At 40.7% G+C, this 27015-nt stretch overlaps 1 protein-coding gene across 2 annotated transcripts; it reads left to right on the plus strand.

Moving 5' to 3' along the window:
- The first annotated feature begins 1903 nt into the window (after positions 1–1903).
- LOC108040879 lies at positions 1904–25581 on the plus strand. 2 transcript variants are annotated; one of them, XM_044459758.1, is made up of 5 exons: positions 2322–2402; positions 14211–14260; positions 23732–23914; positions 23978–24087; positions 24162–25581. In XM_044459758.1, exons 3-5 carry the CDS (start codon positions 23732–23734, stop codon positions 25177–25179), a joined length of 1311 nt encoding a protein of 436 aa, XP_044315693.1. In that variant the 5' UTR covers positions 2322–2402; positions 14211–14260; the 3' UTR covers positions 25180–25581. The 2 variants fall into 2 exon arrangements, with proteins under 2 accessions (XP_044315692.1, XP_044315693.1); XM_044459757.1 differs by lacking the exon at positions 14211–14260 and having other exon boundaries at positions 1904–2402.
- The last annotated feature ends 1434 nt before the right edge of the window (positions 25582–27015 follow it).

Below are 27015 nucleotides of genomic sequence, written 5' to 3' on the forward strand. Positions count from 1 at the left end.
TGCATAAGTTTCCATGTTCAAACTAATTAAGTCACTCTGAAAAGGCAAACAAATAAAATTGGTTCCGCGTTTTTTACTCATATTTTTCACAACTCCGCAAATCCATCATCGACATCACTCATCATCTATCAAAATCTAATGAATTTAACTTTTCTCGTAAATTATCGAGCAAACAAAAATCATCTGTATAGCATTTATATCTATATATATATTACTGTTTTCAGTTCGTTGATGATAATTTCACTTTCATTAATAATTTGTTGACTTTTTTACTTTGTCATAATTAATTTTTCAACTTTTCCTTTTTTCGTTGTTTCTGTTACGTTTGAACAAAATAAATCATGGTAGAAAACCAAACCACACAATCCAAAACATTGTCGGAATTGAATATTTCGTTTGACGTTTGAACTTTCTTTTTATTCGTTTGGATTTGCAAGTGGATAAAGTTCAGGGCTTGTTAGATCTTAATTGTGTTTAAAGTTGTCAGTTCGGCGTTTGGCTTTTCTGGAGCTGGCAAGAACGTCTTAAATAGGTTGCTATAGAACAGGGAAAATCTGTATTCCAATATTGAGAACGAAAATTTAATTGGTATATACGTAAAAAATAATTATTAAGAAATATAGTTTGAATGAAAATGCCACAAAAACAGTATTCGTAAAAATCAACTCAAATAAAAAATATTTATTTTTTTAAATATTCATTATAAAATAGCTAAGCTGCTTATTGTTTTAAAAGTTATAAGTTATTGCTGCATAATTGAAAACATATCCAGATAGAATTTCAAGAAACGGTTTTAGATGCATTCAAAAAAATGTTTTATGGAAAGTTTTCCAAAATTAAAAAAATCTTTGAAGAGCATTTTTCTTCTTAAAGAATATATCAATCAAACTTATAAAGCAACACTTTTTTTATAACAAGGGAATAGCTTACTTATCGACAAGCCAATCTGTGTAAGTAATTATCGGAAGATAAGTAGGTGGGCTTCCCAAAAACAATAATAATTAGAGAAAAAACAAATGAATTATAAGACAAGAAAACTTCAGAAAAGCGAATTTAAACTCAATAAAACGTCTATGTATACATATATGGATTTCTATTCGTATATTTGTATTTAAAAACAATGATTTTCCAATACGCTCCAACAATAAAGCTATAATAATTTTATTATAGTACAACCCAAATATTGAAAATATTATAATATATTATTTTTAAAGGCTTGATGCATTAGAACATCTTGTTTTAATACATGCCTTAAAATACAAACATTTTTTGCCGCGCCTCGCCCTTCAACTTTGGTCATTTAGCTCTGCCCAAGCCCATCCGGCGTCGCTCGACCGCGACCCTTCTCCTCCCTTGCCACCCATCCCCAAAGCAGATTTCCACGAGGAAACCCACATGTCGGCGAAGTCTGATTGGAAACCAGTTTTCCTCTCTCAGAAGTGAGCGAACGGCGGACTGAACTAGTTCGCCCGCTCGCTCGCCCACGGACGGCACTTCGAGCACCAACCCACACTGGCTCACTTGGAAACCACTCACTTTTCCCAAACTCACAATGAACTTTTCTTAATTTACTTTATAGTTCTCTGAATATAATTGATTGGCCCATGACCTTTTCTTGGATACATGAAAATAACATTAAAAAAGTAAATAAATATGGAATGGTAGAAACTACTACTTCGCATACTGCAGCATTGATTTTATGTTTAAAATGCAATAGCTTTTCGCTCAGTGCAGAGAGAGCGAGAGCATACACACGCACATACACCTCCGCCTGGGTTCGATCCGCTCTCCCGCTCGCTAGCCATAGCCAGTGACTCTCTGCGCTCTCCCGCTCTGCTGAATAGCGCTCTCAGCGGACTAGACCTCGCAGACGCTAGCGGTGCGGCTTCATTGCGTCTGTAAACACTGGCGAGTGCGGTCTTCGTCGCTGCTTCGCTCCGGAATTCTCGATTCTTACTGAACTGGCTAACGGAAGCGAGCTTATCTTAACGAAAGTGAATGTGCGCCCGGGTCAAAAATAAAATTGGTCCGCTAGCCAAAAAAAAAGTGAAAAAATTCAGAAGGAAATCGACGGTGCATGGCTAAATAAAAATCACTGCACCTGCCTTCCGAGTGCACCTGTTTCCCCCAGTGCCGCCGCCCTCCGCAGGGAACACGTACGCACCTTTGGCAGTGGATACGCGTAAAAATGCACCGTGCATGCCAAGTACAGCGGAGTGCTTGATAACTTAGTGCCAGCCAAAGGGCCGTAAAAACAAACGAGGCAGAAACAGAAAGAGAAACAGTGCGACCTTGTCTTGTCTTCGCCGGACTTCTTTTTCCGCCATCCATCAAAGTCGGACTGAAAAGTCTTGGGATTACACATAAAACACATTTGGATACAAAATCTCATTCGCTTAGAGGTAAGACCCAGATCTCGGATCTCTATGGTCCATTGAGTGTAGCCCAGTTTTCGCTGCGGCCCAATAATCGACTTCCCGAGAAAGTTTGATTGGTAAACGTGATTTAGTCTGGTTTAAACGGTTTTCTTCTCGCTTTGGCGAAAGTCAAGAATTTTCTCAGCCGATTCTCCTATTACAAAATTATCAAATTGCGATAATATCTCGAGACATTTTCGCTGCGCAGAGTTGATTGAACCCCGCAACGGTAGTCAAGTTGTTGGCCACTCATTTCCTCCAACCAAGGGGTCATTTAGGCGATTATATTGCAAGTACGGGCTTTCTTAACATCATTGTCCGGTTCTTGACCTCAGACAACTGCACATCCGTAAATCTGCAACTCAACAATGCGCTCAGCATTTTTATGCAATATTTCAAATTTGAATTAAAGGCCACACAGACAAACGAACTTCCCAGCTATTGAAAAAGCAAAAAGGTTTTAAACAAATTCCTCGGTCGAGTGACTCCATTAATTAGTAAAAGTTAGTTTGTTAGTTGATTATAAATGACACAATGTTTGGGTTTTGATTTGATAAAAATATCGCATATTTCTGTGACAAAATTTTTTTTCTTTTGTTTCGAATACAGTTAAACAAATGCGTTCATTTGTGATTAGGAAATCGCAAATCAGATTTGTATCTTTTAATGTGGCCAATGTTGCTTGTGTTTCTAACTTCTTCAAAGCAGAGAGGCCAATCTTAATAGAAAATTACTGTTTAAAAAATTTTTTATTGCCGACCAAAAACCACGGTAACAAAGCTGTAGCAAAACCGCCTAGTACTCTGGCGGAAGTTCTCTAATGGCCATTTTTATGAGCGGGAAAATTCGCGATGAGCAACATCGTTTTGGCTTATAAAATATTCATCATCAAGTGGGTTTTAGCTTCGCTACTGATTTCATCGTAACCACAGAAAACTTTTGATTTTGCACTAATATTCCGCCTTTTAGGAGTATAAAAGCCTTATTGTAGAGCATAGTTTCCTTTATGACAATATAAGTAGAATATTAAAGATACCGAGCACGTATTCGCGCTACACTCTGCACAATTATTTGTCTTTGTTAGTTTCTATTCGGTTAATAAAAACGGAAATGTCCCGTAGCAGACTAAGGAATTAGCCTTACTTTGATCCCATCCTGAATTTTACGTGAGAGAGGGATTGATTTTTGGGCCTACCTGCTTGTGGGCTACTGTCAAGTGCGGTTCCCTCGGTGTAGCGCCTTGTTTTCGTTATTGGTAACAGGTAAACCCGTGCTTTACAGATATTAGGTCTATTGAGTAGGAGATACGTGAGCCTTGAGAGGATACTCGCCTCATTTAGTCTTCATATTGCATGCACGTACTTACAAGGAAGCAGCTCTCTGAGGTCCATTGATCAATGGAGGGAGGAGATTTGGGGAGGAAGTTGAGTGTGGTCTGGCAAAAGGGTCATATATCTTTCGCTGGAGATCTTGGCATTCGGAGTTGACGGACATACATATTAATTCGTACTAAACATTTGATGTTAGAAAGAACATTTTTTTAGAGGTCTTCTGAAAACTTGAGTGGTCAGTAAATTTATCAAGCTTTTATTTCTCTTATTTTTTTATTCCAATGCTTCGTCGCAACGAACGCCAACAAACTTTTTGAATAATTCCTTCAGTATTTTATTAATGGTTTTATGGCTTGGGGAAGTGACTTGTTTTCCCATACACAGTTATGAACACTAAAGGCTATTGTTTCTCCATCTTATTAAAAATACACCCGCGCCCTCAGTGAAAAGACAAAAGTATTTGTCAATTGAGAAATCGACACAAAATCGTGCACGCGGACTTTGGCTTACTGTATCTGAGCGGTACTCTAAGCTACGTCAATATGAATGAATCACTTAAATTATATCGTTTATATTACGTTTTATTGTTTTTTGACAAATTAAATTAATATGTTATTGTATAATAAACCAATACAAGGCCTTGATTTCTCGTATGGGAATATATTAACAGAATTTGAAATTTCTTAAGTCGTTTGCAACACATTATTGTATAGCTAATACTCAGAAATATTCGAATTGGGGTTTTTCAGCCTTTTCCATTATGCATTGCAAGATCGTTTAACGTTTCGTGCTAACTTTACTAAATTACAGCGAAAACCATACTGAGTCAGCGAATTTAAAATTCAATAAACAAGTTCAACAGCGAAATGAAAAAATAATATTATTAATTATAAATTTTGCTACAATGTCAGCAACAAAATTGGAGTTGGCGCTGTTACTTATGGTTTTTCTCTCTGCTGCTCTCCGTTGAAACTTTTTGTTGACATTTTGTTTTGTTAACAATTAATTAACAACAACCAAAGTACACAAAGGCTGTTAACTAACTGTTTGTTTGCGCTCGGCAACCTGTTAAATGAAGAGCCGTAAAACAATTTGGGATCTGGGTTTCTCTGAAACTACAGTGTATGATTCGAAAAGATTAAGCATTGGTGAATTGGTGTTAAGTGATTCGCCATTGATTTGTCTTTCAGCAGAACGAGCATTAGTCATTTGTAGCAGATTTGAATTTCAGATGAATTACTCCGAAAGCAGCGTAAAAACTCGGTCGTGTTAATGGAATTCAGTGTTTAAGAAGAAAACTTATGTTATTCTTCTTGTGATACAAGTTTTTCTCTATTAAGTTATCTTCGCAGATCCCCATACCTTGTTTAACGACCAAAAATGTTTATCTCGAACTTTCTGCTGTCAAAGTGTGGTTTCTGCCCTTCGCTTTTCTCACTTTTTCCAGCAGATCGGATCATCCATTAGGGTCAGTTGGAAGTAGCTTCTGGTAACCTTTCATTTTGGGCTTAGGCCTCGTAAAACTTTCATTCGACCGTGATCTGTCAGCGAATGTATCTCACAGTGGCCATCCTATCGGGTGGGAAATCATTCTCGAGACTCACTTTCCCCCGTTGGCTTGAAACACGTGCCTCCAGTCGCCCACCTGAGGAAGCGACAAATTCTCACGCCAAAAAGAAGTTGCTGCTTTAGTTCGCATTTGTTGATGTACAAGCTAAGGCAAACCGCAAAATGCAACCGCAAGTTATTTTGTTGCTGTTGATTTTGCAGTTGCTGGCTGCTTCCCAGGTCCTATCCTGGGACAGGAATTTGCTGCCTTGCTGCCTTGGTCTCTGTCTTAATGCACTGTGGGAACGCGGAATGTTGGGACTGCAACTTGATTGACTCACTCCCCCTGCCCCTCTGCCCCTTTGACCACGGCAAGTGGACAAGTGGGGATTCATTAACTGCCCCTGCAAATGCAACATTTACTCGCCTTTAAATCGCTCGCAACCCCTTGATTCCCAGCTGGTTTCGACTACCTGGTAATCAATATGCGTGTAGCGCCCAGTGGTCGGGGGCAAAAAGAGCTAAAGGCCGGAAACTCACCAGCTTAATGCAGAGAAAGGATTAAAAAACTCTGTGTGAAAGAAAAAAGTCGAATCGCTTCCCCACTTTGGAGCTCTATTTGAGCGTTATTAATTTCAGTACATCAGTCAGGGCCATGGCGGCCAAATAAAAAACACTTGGCACAAAACTGCCGGCCCGAAAACCAGAGCTGGAAAAAACTACACTCTTGGTCACAATTGCATTTTTTGTCCGCTCCCTTCTCCCGCCACTAGTCATGATAAATTAACCAACTTAAAGGCTGTTACTGTCGCTCCAGCTGGATACTTGGCTACTGCTGCCGAATGACAAGTTGACGTCTTCGTTGGCACTTCATACGTTTCAAGGGGGAGGGGGATGGTGGGGGTGAGGAGCTGCAGGAAGCTCCAATGGCCCCCCTCCCAGGCGACTTAATTGTGCGTTTGCAAATTTGTGTGAGAATCGGTTTGGGTAACGTTGCTGACCCTTTGTTTTTTCCTGTTCCTCTTTCGACCGACGTTTTGGCCCTGCTGGACATTGGCAGTGTACTGTTTTCTGTGATTGCGACCAGGCCGTTTGATTTGTGCTCTCTGGGAGGACTTTGGGTAGGCGAATTGCAAACGATATCAACTTCTCGTCAGCCACTGGCACTTTAGCGATATCAGCTCCCGGATGAAACCGAAACATTGAATTCTTTAAAGAGTGCCTTGAACCTCACCGAGTTGATGTTCAGCTGCTGCTCCATTAATGGAAGTCAATCACCCACATAAACATAAGTGCATATATACACATTGCGCTTATCATGTATCGGCCGCCTTCTTAAATGGGAACAAGGCCCTCTACAGATCCATCTCGCAGTCGCTTTCCCCGTAAGATAAAGCATATATCACAGAGTACTCTTAATATAGAGGGGCTGCTTTATATTAAAACAACTTAATCGACACTCCAGTAAACAAACCATAGGGAGAATGCAGCCCAGAGAAGAACAGAAGAAATATGGAAAATATTAATTGTCGGCGCTTAAGTGGAAGCCCTTTCCAGCTTTCAGCATATTTATGGAATACGCACGAAAGAGTGGCATCAAAAATAAATATTCCAGTCCCCTTCGATTCCCGCAGCTCATAACTTCATTAGGGCAAGGCATAGTTCTTCGTGGAGTTTCGTTTTCGTTCTCTTAAAGTGGACACGTTGCAGTTGCATTAGGGGGCTTCAGCATGCTGATTTTTTAAGGCCAAGCGCTTTTAATTATTAGTTTAAGGCTGTTGTGAGTGGGAAGGCTTTGGTGGGAAAACATTCAAGTGTGGGACAATAAATTCTGTTGTATTTTTAGTTTATTTATCAGAAACAAATGAGCAAGTTGAATGGGGATAATTCGTTTTGTGCGGGTCTCATCAAATACAATAAGCGACCTTGCCTTTTGTACTGGCAAAATAGTCTTTGTATAAAATTGGTTTGCAATTTTAAATAGTTAGTTTAACTGAATTCCCAAATAAGGGGAATCAGTACTAACACCAGTCTGAAAGTTATCTAAAATAAATGGCACAAAAACCTTTTGTCGTTAACCCCATGTTTGAATAATTTATTGACAACCACAAAAACTTTAATGCAGTACAGTACCTGGCTGGGTTCCATGGAAAAACGAAATCGAAATATCGCTGGCTCTCAGTAATTGTGTAAATCAGCCAAAGCGGAGTAAAAAAGAAGCGAACATTTTTGCTTTGAATTTATAATTTCCGTCCAAAGCTGACACCTTTTTTTATACCCTTGCAGAGGGTATTATAATTTTGGTCAGAAGTTTGTAACGCAGTGAAGGAGACTTTTCCGACCCTATAAAGTATATATATTCTTGATCAGGATCAATAGGGGAGTCGATATAGCCATGTCCGTCTGTCCGTCTGTCCGTCTGTCCGTCTGTTTCAATACCGTTTGCGAGCTCAGTTTAAAAGCTAGCGATCTGAAACTTTCACAATCGTCCTAAAACATGTGTACGCAGATCAAGTTTGAAAATCGCCCCGATCGGACGTCTATATCCTATAGCTCCCATAGGAACAATTGGATATATCTTGCAAGAATTTATGATATTTCGCGCAGTGTAAAAGCTATTGACATTAATCTTTACAAATCGTATTTTTTTATGCATACCTTGATCAGGGTAAAAGCGCGTGGCGATCGGACGTCTATATCCTATAGCTCCCATAGGAACAATAGGGTAAAATCGGTTAAAATTTAATGATTTTTAGGATATTTCGCGCAGTGTAAAAGCTATTGACATAAATCTTTCCAAATCTTATTTTTTTATGCGTACCTTGATCAGGGTAAAAGCGCGTGACGATCGGACGTCTATATCCTATAGCTCCCATAGGAACAATACGATGAAATCGGTCAAAATTTCATGTTTTTTAGAATATTTCGCGCAGTGTATAAGCTATTGACACACATTTTTCCAAGTCTTATTTATTTACGCATACCTTGATCAGGGTAAAAGCGCTTGCCGATTGGACGTCTATATCGTATAGCTTCCGTAGGAAAAATTGTTAAAGGCTGCGAAAATATCCCTTTTTTCCCTATTTGTATATGACAATTTTGCAGTATAAAAGCTATTGGCATGAAACTATGCAATTTATCTAATTTATTTATGTACACCTTGCTCAGGGTAAAAGTTGCTGCCAATCAGACAAGTACATGCTACATCCGCTATTTAAAAATTAAATTAATTACGTATAGCTAATCTTTTTTATACCCTTGCAGAGGGTATTATAATTTTGGTCAGAAGTTTGTAACGCAGTGAAGGAGACTTTTCCGACCCTATAAAGTATATATATTCTTGATCAGGATCAATAGGGGAGTCGATATAGCCATGTCCGTCTGTCCGTCTGTCCGTCCGTCCGTCTGTCCGTCTGTCCGTCTGTCCGTCTGTTTCAATACCGTTTGCGAGCTCAGTTTAAAAGCTAGCGATCTGAAACTTTCACAGTCGTCCTAAAACAAGTGTACGCAGATCAAGTTTGAAAACCGCCCCGATCGGATGTCTATATCCTATAGCTCCCATAGGAACAATCGGATATAACTTGCAAGAATGGAAGATATTTCGCGCAGTGTAAAAGCTATTGACATAAATCTTTCCAAATCTTATTTTTTTATGCGAACCTTGATCAGAGTAAAAGCGCGTGACGATCGGACGTCTATATCCTATAGCTCCCATAGGAACAAAAGGGTAAAATCGGTTAAAATTTAATGATTTTTAGGATATTTCACGCAGTATACAAGCTATTGACATGAATCTTTCCAAATCCTATTTTTTTATGCATACATTGATCAAGGTGAAAGCGCGTGCCGATCGGACGTCTATATCCTATAGCTCCCATAGGAACAATAGGGTGAAATCGGTCCAAATTTGATGATTATCAGAATATTTCGCGCAGTGTGTAAGCTACTAACATAAAATTTTCCAATTCTTATTTATTTACGCATATCTTGATTAGGGTAAAAGCGCTTGCCGCTCGGAAGTCTATATCTTAAAGGAGATAGGAAAAATTGTTAAAGGCTGCGAAAGTATCCCTTTTTTTCTATTTGTATATGACATTTTTGCAGTATAAAATCAATTGACTTGAAACGATGCAAATCTAGTTTACTTATGTATACCTTATTCCTTTCGCTACTTTTTCACTTTTAGCAATTTCGTCAAAGTCTGCAAGGGTATTAAAACTTCGGCTTGCCGAAGTTAGCTTCCGTCCTCGTTTAAGTTTAAGTTCAGTTTTTTAAGTTTATCTTTACATATTTAAACCCTTGCAAATGAATATAATTTCAACTATATAAGGAATATATTATAAATCAGAAACAATAGCCGATCTAGTCATGTCTGTCGGTGAACATAAAGATTCTAGTGATACCTATGCATCCCAAATTTTTTTCGAAAATTGACCACGCCTCATCTAACACACACAAGCGCAAGAAACATTTCTGCGTGGTATAGGTTTATTTATGAGGTCCTGTATTTATCGGATTTTTTAAGAATAACCAGTGCTTGCAAATGAATATATATATATATATCGCATGATGGCGCCTTATCTTTATAATTTGCCGCGACAATAGATTCGCAAGTGGCGCCATCTATTGTGGACAATTTGTTGTGTTTTAGTTGCAAGGGTATATAAGCTTCGGATTGTCAATGCTAGCTTTCTTGTTTGGTTTTTATTTTAGTATATTTGAAATTTATGAGGCGGCAAGCCTTTTCAGTTTGCATCCGCTTGAAGAGGGAACACTCGATGAAATATTACAGGATTTTAACAGATTTATGAAGTTTTTTATAAACCAAAGTAAAAAACGGAATGAAATATTTGAAAACGGCGTATGGAGTTTATCGAGTTATATCTCCTATGCATAACTCTTGAAAATTTAAATGAATTTTATCCATATGGGATTACAAGCTGAGAGTTTTTCATGCAATTTAAATTCAATCATTGCTCTTATAAAGATGTAAAACTTCACATCAGTATTCAATTTAACGCCATAGTTCATTTTGTTCATTCTATTGAAAACATGTTCATAAATCATAACCAATAGTCAGTTCTTTATAATGAACTGTTAAACATGTTTTTCCCTTTTTATTGCCTCGCAATATGCATTCAAGTGCCAAAAAGTTCTTTTCTACGGCAAAAATAAATTACATTAATGCGCAATATGAAAAATGCATAATTGATTAATTAATTGAACAACAATTGAGCTTAATTGATTGTCATACTGAGATTACCCGGCAACGTTTTTATTGTGGCTTTTCGCTGATTTGATCACTGTTTTAAATTAAACGTGCCCGAGAGTTTGTGTTGGCCAGCTTCCGACATGGCCAGGATGGTGTCAGGGGCAAGCAGCATTAACGGTTAATGCATTTAATGCATCCCAGGCTGAAAGCCAGCATGCTGCATGCTGCACTAAATACCGGAGTGGCAACTTTTTGCCTTGGTCCCATCAAGTCGGATGCTGCAAAGTCATTTTGCCGGCTTAATAGCAACAAAATTGGCGGGGCCAATAACCTTCTGCAACACGTCCCAGCAGCTGTAACTACCATGATCACCACGAGTACTAACTTGACCGATGGACGAGGAAACGGGCAGGGAAAACCCGGTCAAAGACCGCTAGGAAATGCCTCAACCTGGGCATGTGACTAAGACCTGTCGTCGGCTGCGGCGCGTGCTGCACCAGCACGTCAAAGAGTGACAAATAGCCGCTGGATGGAGATGTCTACCTCCACCCCCTCCCCAGCAATCCACACCTAGTCGGAGGTTAACTTAGTCAGCGGTGCACTTAGTCAGAGGTCTGGAGGTGGTGGCGTGCCTTATCGACTATGTCGAGTACGACATTATCTACTTAAGATTGTCTCTTTTCAAAAACATACTCTCTTTGACGGTGCTTTTTATAAAATTAAATTATGTACCGCAAAAAGTTAACTTATTTTTATACCCGTTACTCGTAGAGTAAAAGGGTATATTGTATTCGTGCAAAAGTATGTAACAGCTAGAAGGAAGCGTTTCCGACCCTATAAAGTATATATATTCTTGATCAGGGTCACTAGCCGAGTCGATATAGCCATGTCCGTCTGTCCGTCTGTCCGTCTGTCCGTCTGTCCGTCTGTCTGTCCGTCTGTCTGTCTGTCCGTATGAACGCTGAGATCTCGGAAACTATAAAAGCTAGAAGATTGGCATTTTGCATGCAGATTCTAGGAGTTCCTACGCAGCGCAAGTTTGTTTCAAAAAAGGTGCCACGCCCCCTTTAACGCCCACAATCGCTTATATACGATATATTTAAATATTTCGGAAAAGTAAAAATGCAGTTTTATTGTGTTTATCAATACCTATCGAAATGTAGAAGAAATTTTTCAAATCGGACCATTCGTTAAAAAGTTATGCGTGATCAAAGTTTCTATCTCCATCTCCCTCGCACTCCCTTTACCTGAGTAACGGGTATCTGATAGTCGGGGCACCCGACTATAGCGTTCTCTCTTGTTTAATATTCATTTTAGTGGATAATGATTCCCAAGTATTTCTCGTTATGTGGTGTTTTGGGCTGATTCGTTGGCTGGAATGTTGAAAAATTAACGCGGCAGTAGCATAGCATAGTAGAACAATTTCGACTGAAGCCATTAGCGGGCTACAGTTTGGCTTAATTGCCCAAAGTTGGGGCTCTGATAAGCAGAAATTGTATGCGTAATTTCATTAGTGTTTAGCGGGCAAAAATGTTCTTGTTTTCCTTTTTGGAATACCAAAAACCGAAAACCAGTTTAGTTTAATTTGCAATTTCCAAGAAACTGGGGCGCAGGGAAGATGGCAAAAAGGCTACTGCCAAAGCTCATTAAAATACTATGAAATTTACTATTTGCCAGTTCGGCCCTCGAGTCGTTCCGTACGTCTGGTAATTTATAGCCACATGAATAGAATAGTTACACAAAACATATTTTCTGGGCCCCAGACACAATCAGCTTCCTGTATGGCGTGGCCCACAGTAAATGGAATGTCTGGATACAGAGTAGAATACAATGGATTCTGTCCACTCATGCCGACAAATTGTCCAGTTGACAAAATATCGCTTACCAAACATTTTGTGAACGGTTCATAAATTTCTCCTGACTTGTCTGTGATAAAAAAGAAATAACAACTATCGGTGGATATCTTTTTGTGGCTGCCACAGGAAGCAGCGCCCAAATGAACAAGTGCAAGACCGAGGATTTGATAACTAAGAATGGAAGCGTAAATGAAAATCTGATGAGTCTTAAAACCCTATTCCTAGAAATCGCCATAAGTACAATTGTTAAGGAGAGAATAATATGGAACTTGTGCAATGACAGTAAAATCTAGACATAATGGAATTGGAGCTAAGCATTCCGGTTTCGATGATATACTTAATGTAAGGAAAACAAAAAGAAACCTTATTGCAATTAATTCAAAAAACTAAAGCGACCATATAAGAAACTGCTGGTACTCCTTAACCTTACATCATTATTTTACCCTGAATAGCTCAAGAAGTCGGCAGTTCTAAGACGTTAAGAGCTCTCTGTCAGCTCGATCGACCTACGCCCTTATCGTGGGCCATGCATCAACCTTAGGCTCTGACAACATGGGCCCCTTACCCAGAAAGATAAGCACACCTCTTTTCACACCTTTCGTTCGGCTCTGTTGGTTTTTCAATTGTGGGCGTTAGCCAGAGACAAAGGGCGCACAATGCGCACTAAACGAATCTTGTTAGCAGCATCTGACCTCCGAACTCTGTCTCTTTAAGGATAAAAAAAAAACAAAGTGGGGCCCAGCCACATCCGTGCCGGAAATGCCATTCGGATCCAACAAATCTAAATGATGGACCAGTAATAGGCACATTTGGTTGTGGGACTCATTTAAATGGTTCCACAATCAAAGTACCCGACGATTTCCTTAAACACAAACCGGATTTCTGAATGCTAGGGAAAACATCATCGACATTTCCTCATTTTCATGCCGCACTTTCCACATGTTGTGCATATGCACAGCGCAGCTACCTGCTACCTCAAGAGATCTCAGCTCAACAAAGGCAGCTGGGACCTGCCTCATTTTCTCATAGCGAAATTCCCACACTGCACTATCGCTATCTATGGATATGGACGCGGCGAAGGACTGCAAGTCAGCTGCCAGCTCAGCTTCCATTCGCCGTATCAAGTGAATCCCATGGATGCGAGTTGGGGTGGCCAAAGCATCTGTGCGTGGCGAGATTGTTTTGCCGATGTTGCTCAGAACAGCGTCTCTACACGCCGGTTTTTTGTTGCTGATTTTCCCATATGGTTTTTCATAATGCGCACCCAGTGGCAGCTGTCGCGTGGCCCTGGGAAAATAGCCAGGGAAACAGTTGCAGGTTGCACTTTGCATGGCGGTCATCCTCCTGATTGATTAATGTTGTGGGAAATGTTTGAGTACTGCATCTGATGAATTTATTATTTAAAGGTATCTTTATCAGCAAATAAATGTTTTAAAATCATGACCAATTTCTTAAGTATTACCGATATTTGTATATAAGAGGTATTGCCTTTCAAAAAACTATCTTAAACTTTCATCAGAAACGAAGCATTAATCACAAATCAAGAATATTTTTTTTTTTTTTTTTAGTAAGTATAGATCTTGGAATAGGTTTATAAAATCAGGTCCAAACGTAATTCTTACTTATGGCTTTATGCAACCTTTTCATATGCTATGAAGACCTTTTCTACAGAAAATACAAATTTTTGTTTTAGCACAGTGCAATTTATAATATGATATTTGTATACGAATAAGCATTAACAATTTTTCTTTTAAAAGCTCTTGCGCTTAGATATTTTAAAAACTATTCCGACTTATCCAACAATCGACTAACTGAGTGTATTCCCCTCATTTCCTTTTCATTACAGGTAAACACAGCTGGCAACTACTTTTATAGGCCGGGAATACTATTTATAAGGTAATTCGAGCTACGCTCAGCTTGGCAACAGGCAACTTGCCGGAATGCTTGAAGTGACAATACAAATAAAAATTAATAGCTGAGATGGCAAAGGCCTGCGGACGAGTACGAGTTCGAGTCCAAGTCCCTCGCCCCTCACCCATCGCCCATCGCCCCATTCCTTATTTTTTGCCCCAGATTTCGCCCTCCAAACTCGGATTTGCTTGGCTCCTTTGGCGGCTTGTTTACCTTTGGGTCGAGGTTTTTTCCCTTGTGTTTTAGGGCCTTTGTTGGTTCTGTTGGCGGGGCAGGCCAGAAAGTATATGCAAACCTCTGCACATCCGTATGTATTTTAAAGAACATAGTTATATACATTTTGCGTAATGCGACAGCGGCTGAAAGCGTTGCCCTCCATTTAATAGTCTTAAATTCCTGAGCAAATAATTTGACAGCAAATAGTGCCCGATGCCAATGGAACAAAGCGAGAACCGAAAAAGGGAACAGAGTGGACTGACAGTGAGTCGGAGAGACATTTCAAGTATTTGTCCTATAGGAATTTTTCGGGACCCCTAGTTAGAGGAACAGAATAAAATTAAATTTCTCAAACTTTTATTAGTTAATTTGAAAATATGTGGCATGCGCTGCTTACAGTTAAATCAAATGGGAAAAGTGTGGAAAGTTTTGTTAGTGGCAGTCAAATCGACACGTTCAACCAGAACTCAATTTGAGGTTTCAAGCTAGAAAAGACATTTCTATTGGAGCCTACGTTGGTTTGTTTCCGCATTCCCTGAAGGAAAACTTACAGTTAAATGTGTATTCTCATTGCTGTCTAATTGAATTTCCGTACTTCACTTGCCTCTATTAATGTATACATTTCCTGTTTTCCACACGCAACAAACCTACCAAAAACGTAGAGTAGGAAGCCGGGGAAAATTAATGTCGGTCTTCATTTCCCCACCTCGACAAGAATCTCCTTAGTTTGTTTTCGTTGAAGCGTGTGGTGGGGCTTGCCTAGAAAACTTATTAACGAACTTGGCTCTGGCACATGGTGTCACTTCAGCAAACAAGAAAACCCCTATATATTTTCAATTTTTATTTTATTTTTATTTTATTTTTTTAATATTTAAGAGGCAACTAGTCTAACCAAAGGCATTCGATGTTAATGGAAATACTCGCTTTTAGCCCCTTACAGATGATCAATCAATTTTGTGTTTACTTTTCAAAAAAAAGTGTATCATTTTGGCGATACTTGTTCTTAGTGTGAAAAAAGTGGCAGAAGACTTCTCCTTCTTTGGTCGTCAGGTTGTGGGTGCGGCCAAAGTGCCGGGAAGTTGCATCCATCCTCAACCCAGTGCCAATTGTGGATACGTGCAGAGAGGCACGTCAATTTGAGGAATTTTCACATTCAGCAGAAATACGAAGGATGAGCGACAATAAGGGATGTCTCCTGCAGAAGTGCCAGCTCCGAGGAGTCCAATTATCCCGCCCCTGATTGCTGTGCCAAATGTACAATCAAATCAGTATCCCCCTCCTCCAAGTTCTCTACACACACGAGTAAATATAGACCACAAGACAACAATTTAAATATATTCAGCATAATTTAGCATAACGTTGGAATTTTCTGTTTTTCTTTGCCGGCTGCCGGATGCCAAATGCATTTCGAACCAGTTTCCAACATGGGTCGATGCAAAAACCATCGGAGCAGCTATAAATCATATCGAAAAGAATGCATGAGGCGGGCCATTCCTTAGCTCGGAACACGTTTCCACTCAACAGGTTGCCAGTATCCAGCGGAAGTGACTAGAAAACACTCTGAGCCGCGCCTTTTATCCGCTCCTGTTCTGTCCCCGACTGGCCGCTGCTTAATGATTGGGAAGTTATTTCTACCAATTCCACTTCCTGTTGGATGTGTCTAGGATGAAGTCTAACAAGTTTCAAAAACCAATTGAATTGTGTCGAGAGTGTGCTGCTATTGAAGCCGACACTACTCGAAGATAATATATGCATCCAACAATAAGAAGTAATTAAGTAAGAACGGATGTAGGATACACCAACAAAGAGATATTTTATGCAGGCACTCGCAGGGAAATAAATATATTTCGAACTGAGAAATAAATACGAAATTATAATCATCAAAGTGGCATAACTTATGGTAAATTAAACATAAATCCTCTGCAATTATTAGTGAAGCACTAACTCTTGGGTCCCACGTCCACCTCCATCGCATATGCTGCGGGAGTGCCAGCTAAATTTATGGCAGACCGAAAACTTTTCGCTATAAAGTATGCAATGGCGAATTGGGCGTGCCTCCTTGAATGTGTGAGTGTGTGTGTGCTGGTGCATCTGTGTAACTTTGGCATGAGTATGCGTAGGGCGGGACAAGCTCTACAGGCTTCTGTGGGTGTGTGTGTGTGTGTGTGTGCCAATGCTCGGCTGCATTCGATTCAATTTCATAGTTTATTCTCTCACCTCCGCAAAATTTACGACACTTTTAAAATGTGGAATTTATGAACGAAGGGCTGCATGTGTGGGTGTTGCCCGATCCTCCCTTTTAAAATAAGGAAAATTGCTGTGCTGAACTGGTAATTCGTGCATTGTGTAAGTTTCTTTTCGGTTTCATTTTAAAATGATTTACAAAGGTGTTACTAACGAAGTTTGCCTAGCAAACAATGGTGCTTAATTCCTCGCATTAATTCAGTAGCCTAACTAGTAAAGCACGACCGAAAGTAGAGCTTCGAGCTATAATTTGAATCTCAAAACATTAAACGGGGAAAATATAAATCCAAAGAATAAGTAAGCATTTGACATTGTCAATTTTTATGCTTTACACATTTTGTTTATTAAATTTATTTAGCTATCCTATAACTGATTATAATTAAACAATCACTGTTGCTTAAAGCATGTAATTAAAAATCCGTATAAAAATGTGACGAAGTCGACATTCGGACTTAATTAAAGGGAATATCGATCTGGGTATAAATTCCATGCGAAATGCAGCAATATATGCAAATGATGAGGTGACATAAACGCAGCAAATGCAGCATCTACAGCGACAGCATGGTGTCAATGCTGTTAGTTGACCACAAATTTTAAACACCATTACTGGAAGGGAGTAATGGAAAATTGGTTGCCCAAAAGTATGCTCTAAATAATTGGAAATTATTTCTGCTGTCATCGCTGACATGGGAAGCCACCATTTTCCCTTCCATCCGCATCCGCATCCGCATCCGCGGTTGCATGTGCAGGCTTCCGCGTGCCGTTTTGACATGGCGACAACATCTACGCATCCCCGAGTCCTTGAACAAATGCTTTCCCCGCTGGGCACAGCGTTCACCTCTCACTTTATGCTTACATAATTTCCAAAAAATAATTTCACAGTTCGCTTAGAGAGGGGCATGTTAATCTGCCCGCTCTTGTTTTGCATAATAACTGGGCGGGTAGTTAGGAACCTGTATGCTAAAAGGGCGCCGCTTAAATATGCTAAAAATTTTACCCCCGGCAAGAAAAATGTTGATGTTAGAAAATACCGAAAATAGTAGAACAAATTGGAGAGCCCGTGAATAAGAATTAAGAAAATAAACCATTTCGTGTTCGAAAAAATTTAGATTCTAAGTATTTTTAAAATTAGACTCTTGTAATAAAATTTGATTCTTAAATTGACTGTTAAGTATTTAAATATTTCCCAAATTGTTAAAAAATCGGGTCTCATATTTTCTTATCAGATGAAAAGTACATTAAAAATACAAAAGATATACAATAATAACGCAGAGTTGCGAGAAGACATGAACACTTTCATTATTTAAACTCATTAATTTTCTTTTGTGTAGAGACGCACTCTTCCAGCTGGAGAAGCTGTGGAAGATGCTTAATTCGCTCCGTTGCGATAAGTTGCAGCCACAACTGCTCTTTGTTGGACGCGCTACTCTTAATTTTGCTTAATGCTCGACTGGCGCACTTTTTGCCCTTTTGACTCTATTTTGAGCGGCAGCCTTGCTGTTAGTGCCCCATCCAGTAGTCGGCAACCTGCAACCTGCATTCTGCATCATGCTTTCCGCATTCTCCGTTCCACATTTAGCATCTCTTGAAGTCCGAGCCAGTTCTTAATTTCTCAGTTTTTTTAATGAGGAGCGCCTCGCCTAGTGTAATGCGTTTTAAAGGCTTTTATTTTTAAAAAGAAACAAAAGACTCGGCAGCATAAGTACAACAAAACAGAACCCACCAGATCCCCAATTAACAGCTTAAAAGAATCGTTCCCGGATATTAAACCTCTGTTTGCCCTGCAATGCGGTGCAAGCGGCAAAAAGTTGATTAAAGTGAAATTTAATTTTAATGTTGTTGTTTGTCTTTTGGCGCTGGCTCCTTTTGCTATGCAACACTTTTTAATGGCACGAAAAACTGGCGGCTTACAAAAACAGGCAGAGGGCCGTAAAGAATGGTTATGGAGGAGGCTCAAAACCACCGAAGATAAATAAACACCCCGCCCAAGCATTGCACTACAAATGTTAGTGAGACAGAAAGAGTTTTTCAACAAATGTTTTCGGAACATTTTGTGTGGCTTTTATTTTATGGCGGCATTACGCAAATAGCTTAAACATTTTTTTCTTCGCTTTTTGTATTAATTTGCACGGTTGGTTGAGAGTTAAACATAATATGTGTATAAATATGGATGGCTTATTTTGTTTTTTACTTTAGTTGGCTTGTGCTACAAAAGAAATAATCAACTTTAACCAGAGTTTTCAGGTTTCAGCATTTAATTTTGTTACTTAGCGGTTTTCCATAAAGCTATTAACCCGCACCCGACTTCAATGCTGAAAATATAACCAAAGTCGGTTATAAAAATCTCAGAAGACTGCGCATAAATTAACCGTAAAGCGAAACACCAAAAATCACTCAACTAAGAATAAGCTAAGTAAATGAAAAAAAGCTGCAGGAAACCAGAGAGAGAAACAACTGACTTGAAAATCTTTTGCAACGCATCGGTGGGCATCGAGGCAAAATAAACGCAAACAATGTATCCAAAAAAGGGTCCAATCAAAAGGGTCTCTCTCAGTGAACCATTCCCCATTAAAACGATTAACTTAATTGACTTTTGCAAGTCAATTTCATCAATTAAATTGAAGAAAAAACACAAATGCGATTTAACTTCGGATGCAGTGGCGCTTCAAATAAATTTCGCGTCATATGGCATATGCATTAAATATGCAAGTAAGCACACATGAGTTGTGTGACATATGATTCCAAACTACACTCTTAACAAAAACCTTAATTTTCACGTCTACAAATTTATTTTTAATAAAAATAAGTAAATAATAATTTTTGAAGCTTAGAAAAATATTTATTTATTATAGAACAAACAAATTCATTATGTTTATTTAATTAATAATAATAATTGGATTAACTACAAACATTTCTTGAAACAAGATTTTTTCTTGATTGAAAAGCTGGTCAAATCAAAATGTAGAAATTTATTTTTATAAGTGTATCGCAAGGTTGTTTAAATATTGACTTCTGTCATTTTTCAGTCAGATTTAAACCATTTTACATGAACTGTCACATTTATTTACTGGTTTGATTTAACTTTCATCATATTTATTTGCAAATAAACGCTTCAGCTTATAAATTTGCATAAAATTGCCAACCAATATGGGCAACTGGGTTTAAATGAGATACTATGACTGATAAAATATTTCTCATGCACATAATTAACAGTTGAAAAGATGATACTTAATCAAAATGTTTTAGTAAATATATGTTTACATACAGTGACTCATTTGTTGTTGTTATGAATTATCCGCTCCGTTGCCTTTTCCCCTTTTCGTTTTTCATATGCAATTTTTCATTTTCTTCACAATTTTTTTCTCCGCCAGTCTGACAATGACAACGAAGGCGTCGAAACGATGGCAACATTTGCCAAACGCTCTGAGGTTGTTGTCGTTTGTCAGGACTCCATCCATCCGACCTCCTGGCCCCAGTCTTTGATTAATAAAGCCAACGTAAGATGGCAGTCAGATCTTATCAGACACGTCATCCGAGTTATGTGGAAAACCCCTGACGAAGGGGCTGGGCATTGATGCTAGGCGTGCCTTTTCGCACTTAAAGAACCTTTCCTTGTTCTTCGAGAAAATATTCTTTAGTCGCAGCCATTTTTGCAGGCCCCGGACTTTATTTTTGGTCCCTTTTTCTAGTCTGCTGGCCATGAAAGTATTTTCTGGCTCCTTTCGCTGCTGGGGTAATTCAATCAATAATCCTTTTGGTCGTTTGCCTCTCGAATGTGTGAAAATGATAAAGGATAAAGGATACAGCCCCTCTTCCGATAAAGTCTCAGATATGTATCGGTAACTAAAAAGTTTCTGCTTTTCAGCAACAAGTTCAAGGACATTTATTTTCTGTTGAATGTCAGGGTGCAGTTTTATGACTCTTGAAGCTGAAAAGCCTTAGCTATACGTGCCATGCTGGAAGAGCCCGTTAGATATGGATCCGTGAGCCAGCGCACTTTAAGGCAATAAAAACATTTTTAACCTGATATAGCTCCCATGTTTCATAAGTTTTACAAGTCCAGAGAATACTTACGCTCGAAATGAATCTGTAAAACTAAAAAATAATTTTTCGTGCTGAGATTAGTGAGCTCATCTCAACCGTGAGTGATGCTGTCATCTCCTTGGAAGGAAACGTTCACGATTTGCTCGCCGAGAAGTTAAAATTAAAACATTCCTCGCAAGTTGTGAGCATCTTTCAGTTTCCCACTCTCATCTGCAGCTGTTTTTTATTGCCTCTTTTGTTTCTTGCCAGCAGTTGTAAGTTCTGTAATGTCTGTCTGGCAGTTACTTACTGCTCCGTCTCGCTCTGTGTCTCTTGCGACGTTGTATTGCCTTGTGGAATTTATGCGACTTTCTCAGCACTTTAAGGGCCCGAGGGCTGCGACTGTGGGTCCTGCAACCTTCTGCGGCTGGTATCGATGGCATAATTGGAAAAGTTTGGGGCATAGTGTCTCTGTTAAAGCTGGGCTAGCGACTCACTCATTGAGGTCAGCGCTAGTTGTTTCACGGTGACGGCTATAAATCTTAAGCTAATATCCACTTAACTGGCCCCTTCTGTTCCCCTTGTCACCTCAAACAAGATCCTATTAACATTTTGCTTTCCTGCCGGGGAACCAATTTACATCATATCTTGGGACTCGGTTCGTTACTCGATTTCTTTCAACTTATGCGCCGTGCGCAGAGGGTCCTACAATTTTATGCGAGTATCTAATTCAATTTCAAATTAAATATATTTTCTTGATTTCCTTCTGTCATTCTTACTCATCTTTAACTTCCAAATTTTATTTGATTTGTTTTCATTTTTATGTTGGTTTTTTTGAGACGGGAATTAATTTAGTTGATTTGCAATGTGCAGACACTCAATTGTTTTTCGGGGACCCTAATTTCGGTTATCACTCAGTATGCTTCGCGAGTTCGTGCTCAAAAACTTTAAGAGATTATAAATATATATTCCAGTCCTACAAGCTAAAATAAAGGGTATAAAAGAGCAATATGAATTCATTTAAAATTACTTCAGTAAATTAAGTTTCAAAATGATTTTTCCAGTATTCGCGATTAAGATGAAGTCGGCGAGCTGGAGAGTTCAAATTCCCAGTGACCCGAGCGCCATCATGGTTTGAAACTCTGCAACATTAGTCGCTTATTGCGGGAACAGCAGTCGTCAGCACTTAAGCGGTCCACCCCCCTCGTCACTGTTCCCCGTCAGTCACAGCTCACAGTCGCGATTCACAGTCACAACTTGAGCAGTTTGCATTGCTTCAGCGCTCACTGAAATATTATGCTGGTTCGCTGCGGTTCAATTGCTTCAGTGACTGCGACTTAAATTCCGGTAATAATTAATAGTGTGAGAGCTCGCAATCATCGCAACCATTTTCCAAACTTTTTACATTTTAATTAAATGCTGCTTGGTTCCATAATAAAGCAAATTATTGAGCTGGGAGAACATTTTTGCCATATGCATGGCCTGCAATCAAAAAGAAACGCCCACTTAGGGCCATATATATATTTACATACAGTGGCTCGAAGCTTATTTAATGCTGGCCGTCTTGTAAAGTATATAACCTTTAAAGTGACAAAACTATGCCATATATATTTGGGCTCTTAGCTTGTTTTGTTCAGTCATATGAGGATAACTTATTTCCGAACAAACTTGTTGTTGTAGAGAGAAATTGGGTGGAAATGGGGTGGCCCACTTGGGGGATTCTGACTAATATTAAACTTAATAATTAATGGTTTAATATACTGCTCTGAATCCCTGAGTATAGCCTTACATAAATTAAGAAGCTTCTCATTTAAAAGGATTTTATTTTGTATTACCTTTCAGAAAATGAAAAACAAATCTGTAGAAATAATAATATAGGTATATGTAATATTTAGGACCAATCTTATTATAATAAATAAATAAAAATTGAAGTCTTTTTAGTTTCCAATTTTCAAAATGATAGACTTTGAAATGGGCTCTGCACCACTGTAGTCACATATAAAGGCAGAGAGCTCTAGGGGGATTGCATAACCGGATGTTGAGTAGAGGAGATCCCACCAACTTCCGCTTGCAATCGCCTCACAATGGGGCACGCCTCAAATGAATCTAAATGCCTGCTTGGATAGGGATTTTGAACATAGGGGAAATCGTGTCTATCGAGTGGGGTCTGTGGTCGCAGGTCTAGGTACGGCTTTCAATCAAACGTCAGACGGCGATTTTTCCCGATGCACGCCCTATTTGGTCCATTCATGGCTCATTGTCACCGCCATGAGGACCGCAGCGATGTGGGGCTGCTGCACTGTGAACCCTTTATTAATTTCAATACATCTTTGCCCCCACCCCACTGCACCCCTCCCGCTGTTCTCTTTGAGAGATGCTTCGGCTGAGGACACTTCTCCTCAATATCTTCCCCTTCATTTACATGCTTCAATGAGCGTTGGCGGCTGCCAGAAAGTGGCTGCATTCATGAGTTTCCCAACAGAGGCCACATTTGAACTACACAGAGCATAAAGGAAATCTCTTTCACATTGTCCATTGAAATTTCCAGAACTCCAGGAATAGCCTTTTATTGTCTTTCGTAAAGGGTATGTTTTCGTGTGAGAAGTATTTAACTATCCTTTTTGTAGAGTATTCTAATTTTGGTCAGAAATTAAGGATAAATTTAAATTTTTTATAAATTGAATTAGTTAGTTTTAGCGGGATCTTAATATCGTTATAGACAGCCAATTAATCTGTCTGATCTTGGAATCCTTGTATATCTGATATCATATGTTATATCTTTAAGGTTTATTCAGCAGTATTTTATAAATTTGTCTCTGTGCAGCCTTCTTGAGACAAACGGATGTGGCAACTTCATTTCGAGTAGCAAGTGTTCATGGAGTGTTCCAGGAAGCATTCATAATGAATAAGACAGAAGTTTGGGGTCTCTGTAAACCATATAATTTACCCGCATTTCCTTTCCTCCATTTACAGATGCTGAAGCACGTGCAAATCTCGCCGCTGCGGAATCGTTCCGATTCGGTGTCTCTGCGCTCCTCCAGCCACGCCTCCTCGTGCGCCAGCTCCATGTGCGGCAGTCCGGAGCCGCCCACGGAATTGCAGAGGACTCCCTCAAGGGCCTCCAGCTACTCCAGCCTCAACGAGCAGCCGCCACAGGTGAGTCCTTTACGGGAGCACTCCTCGCGAACCCTAAACTCATTCCCAATTTCACGCCAACAGACCACAATCAAGGTGTACACAAACTGCCTGAAGATCGACATCGAGTACAAGACTCTGGGGATTCAGTGGGACACCACCAGCAAGGAGGTGATTGCCCAGCTGCTGAGACGGTAAGCGAATTGCTTTATTGATCCGCTGTGTTAATGTGTGTGCTAATTCGATTCACATTTAAATTCGAACACAGCCTCAAGATGCGCCAACGCGACCCGCGGCTGTTCTACCTGTCCATGGAGGTCGCTGTGCGCCGGGCCGGAGTGAAGACCATCCTGGTGCTGGACGACGACACCCGGCCGGCCATCATGCAGGCCTGCCACCCGAAGGGCGAGTCCCGCTTCTGCCTGCAGCTGAAGCCAGGCGGTCTGATCCGCGTCCACACCTCCGCCCTGCAGCCCAGCTCCCAGTACAAGTCGCTGGTCATCAGCGAGGAGACCACCAGCGACGAGCTGCTGCACCTGCTCCTGGGCTGCTACAGTTCGCCGGAGCCCGTCGAGAACTTCTCGCTGTACGAGGTGTGCCCCGGGCAGGAGTGCCAGCGGAAACTGCATCCGGACGACCTGCCGCTGCGCACCCAAATGGAGCGGATGAAGCGGGGCGAGGGGTGCCACTTCCTGGTGCGGCGGACGCCCCACTACGCGCGCCGGCGACAGCTGCTGGTCAACCTGAACGAGGCGATTGGCCAGGCGGGTGAGGCGGCGGAGGATGCCACCAGTCTGCTGGAGCTCTCCTTGGAATCGGACCTCTCGCTTTCCGAGGATCTGCGAAGCTGCAGCAGCCGGAGCAGCAGCGAGGACGCGGAGGATGAGGACGAGTGGGCCAGCAGCTCCGGCTCCTCGGACACCTCCACGGAGTGCACCCTGCGCCGGGACTTCTACCTCCCCGCAGCTCCCCCCGCCCCGCAGGTGGCTGTCCCTGACTCCGTCTCCCCCGCACCTGCCCTTGCCCCCGCCCGAGCCTACAGCCCCGTGTACAACATACGCGAGATTCGCACCGCCTCCCACTCGTTCTCCTCGCTGGGCAAGGACAAGAAGCTGCTGGACATCCACATGAACGCCCGTTTCGCATCCGCCGGACTCTACGGCAGACTGATGCCCGTGGCGGAGGCCGAGGGGCAGGACCTGAACGGCAATCCTGCCACCAAGCTCGCGGCGGAGGCCGTCAATAACAACCCGGCCAAGGGACTGGGGCACTTTGTCTACCTGTAGCGAATTGGCAATTAGTCAGGATGTACGAATGCATGGCAACCCGTAAACCATTGAGATCGTCACCTATGAGAGCTCCAACAATAAGAGCAGAAAGCGAGAACCGTTTGGACCAAAGATGCATTTGTAGTTTAAGCATTTCGATTGGAAACTGTAAATAGAAACTAGAATCCTAAGATTAGTTACGATAAGTTTAGTTTTTCTCACACTAATAATGGACATTAATCCTTAGTGTAATGCAAAGAAACCATCTGCTAACAATCCCAAATCAAAGGAGTCTATAGCTTAATGCTTTAGTCTCGCAACTAAAGCTTCAATAAGAGTAAGAATCTGAAAGCTTGTGGCTAACGTTCGTGTATAAACCAAAAGATATTATAATAACAAGCCCTAATTACGTAAAACCGACCCCGACTTTTTGAATTCAATGGAAACTCTTTAAGGATGCGAATTGACACTTACCTGGATTATGTCGTATGTGGCTGCGTTCTGCCGTGCATTTTAATTGTATTAATACCAAGTTAATCACGTGAGCGCGACGCCAAACGGCCATATAAATAGGCCGCAATTAATGCGGCCAGCCACGCAATTTGTATTTCGGCGAACGGCCAGGTCCGGATTTTCGTCCTCTGCCATCGTTCCGGGTTCCGCTCCGCCGGCTTACGGCGAATGATTTATGCGGCGTATGCGTAATTTTCAGAGCCATAAGCTTTTCTCTTTTAAATGAGCTTACTTTACATAATGATCGAAGGATTTTAACAGGGAGAGGGTTTCGCGAAGTGAACTCCCACTTGGCGTTGGGCAGAAGTGGGTGGAAGTCCAGGTCGGCTGTGGGTCCTTTTAACTAATTTATTAAGAAAAGGTCGCTTGGGGGTCAAATTAAAAATCAACAAATTTCCCAATCAAATCCAGTTTGCTGCATCCTAAAATAATAGCTGTGCCCCGGGACAAGAACATCCGTTTAGAGCCCCGAAAAGGGTTTCCCTGCCCAGATTGGAGGACCGAGAGTTTGTTTTGTTTTCGTCTGCTCATTTAGCAGCACATTAAGCCCGAGACTCGTATCTAAATTGAATTGCACAACTCATGAAAAATGCAAACTGAGCCAAGTCGGAATGCCCAGTGCCACAGCTGTGCACACGGAAGCGGAAATGCTAAACAAGCTGCTCTGCTCTACTGGCCAGCGTAATAACTTAAGCACTTTATAAGTAGAATTTAAAATTTTCAGAGTGAAATTTGTTTTTGCCTCGGCCTTCTCTCTGCCAGGATGCAGTGCCTGGACTTAAATTTAAGCAAAACTTCGGTGGCTGTTGCATTCGAGATAACTGTCTGTCATTCGGGGGCTTGGGTATTTAGATATTTGGATAGTTGCAGACTTGGTGCGGGACATTCGGGGGGACATGCATATGCATATGCATATGTTCGAAAAGTGGCCAAGACAACTTCTGATTTCTTGTCGTTTTCCTGAAAGCCTGTTTATTTTTCGGTTCTGCTGGTCCGGAGCCTTGACTTGGAAGCAGGACGATGGAACCCTCCAACCCATCCAAAAAGTAGACTTGCCCCACAAAAAAATAAAAATGGAAATTTAAAAAGAAAAAGAAAAAACCTCTTACCAGGCAAACAGAACTGGGCAGCCGGCAGATCCATCAGGTAAACCGAACTTATTTTGTTTTCGGTCAAGCCTGCAGGCCCAGATGCAATCACTCTTGGCCAAGAGTGAAATGAAAAGTTTACGCAAGTTTTATTTGTCTTTCGCATTACACTCAATATATTTCATTCAAATTAATTTCGAGAGCACACACTAAGAGCCAGGCCGAACTTTAGCTCTGCTGTCGGCAGTTGTCC

The sequence above is a fragment of the Drosophila rhopaloa genome, unplaced genomic scaffold (assembly GCF_018152115.1).
Source record: "Drosophila rhopaloa isolate 14029-0021.01 unplaced genomic scaffold, ASM1815211v1 contig_2, whole genome shotgun sequence".
NCBI lineage: Eukaryota > Metazoa > Arthropoda > Insecta > Diptera > Drosophilidae > Drosophila > Drosophila rhopaloa.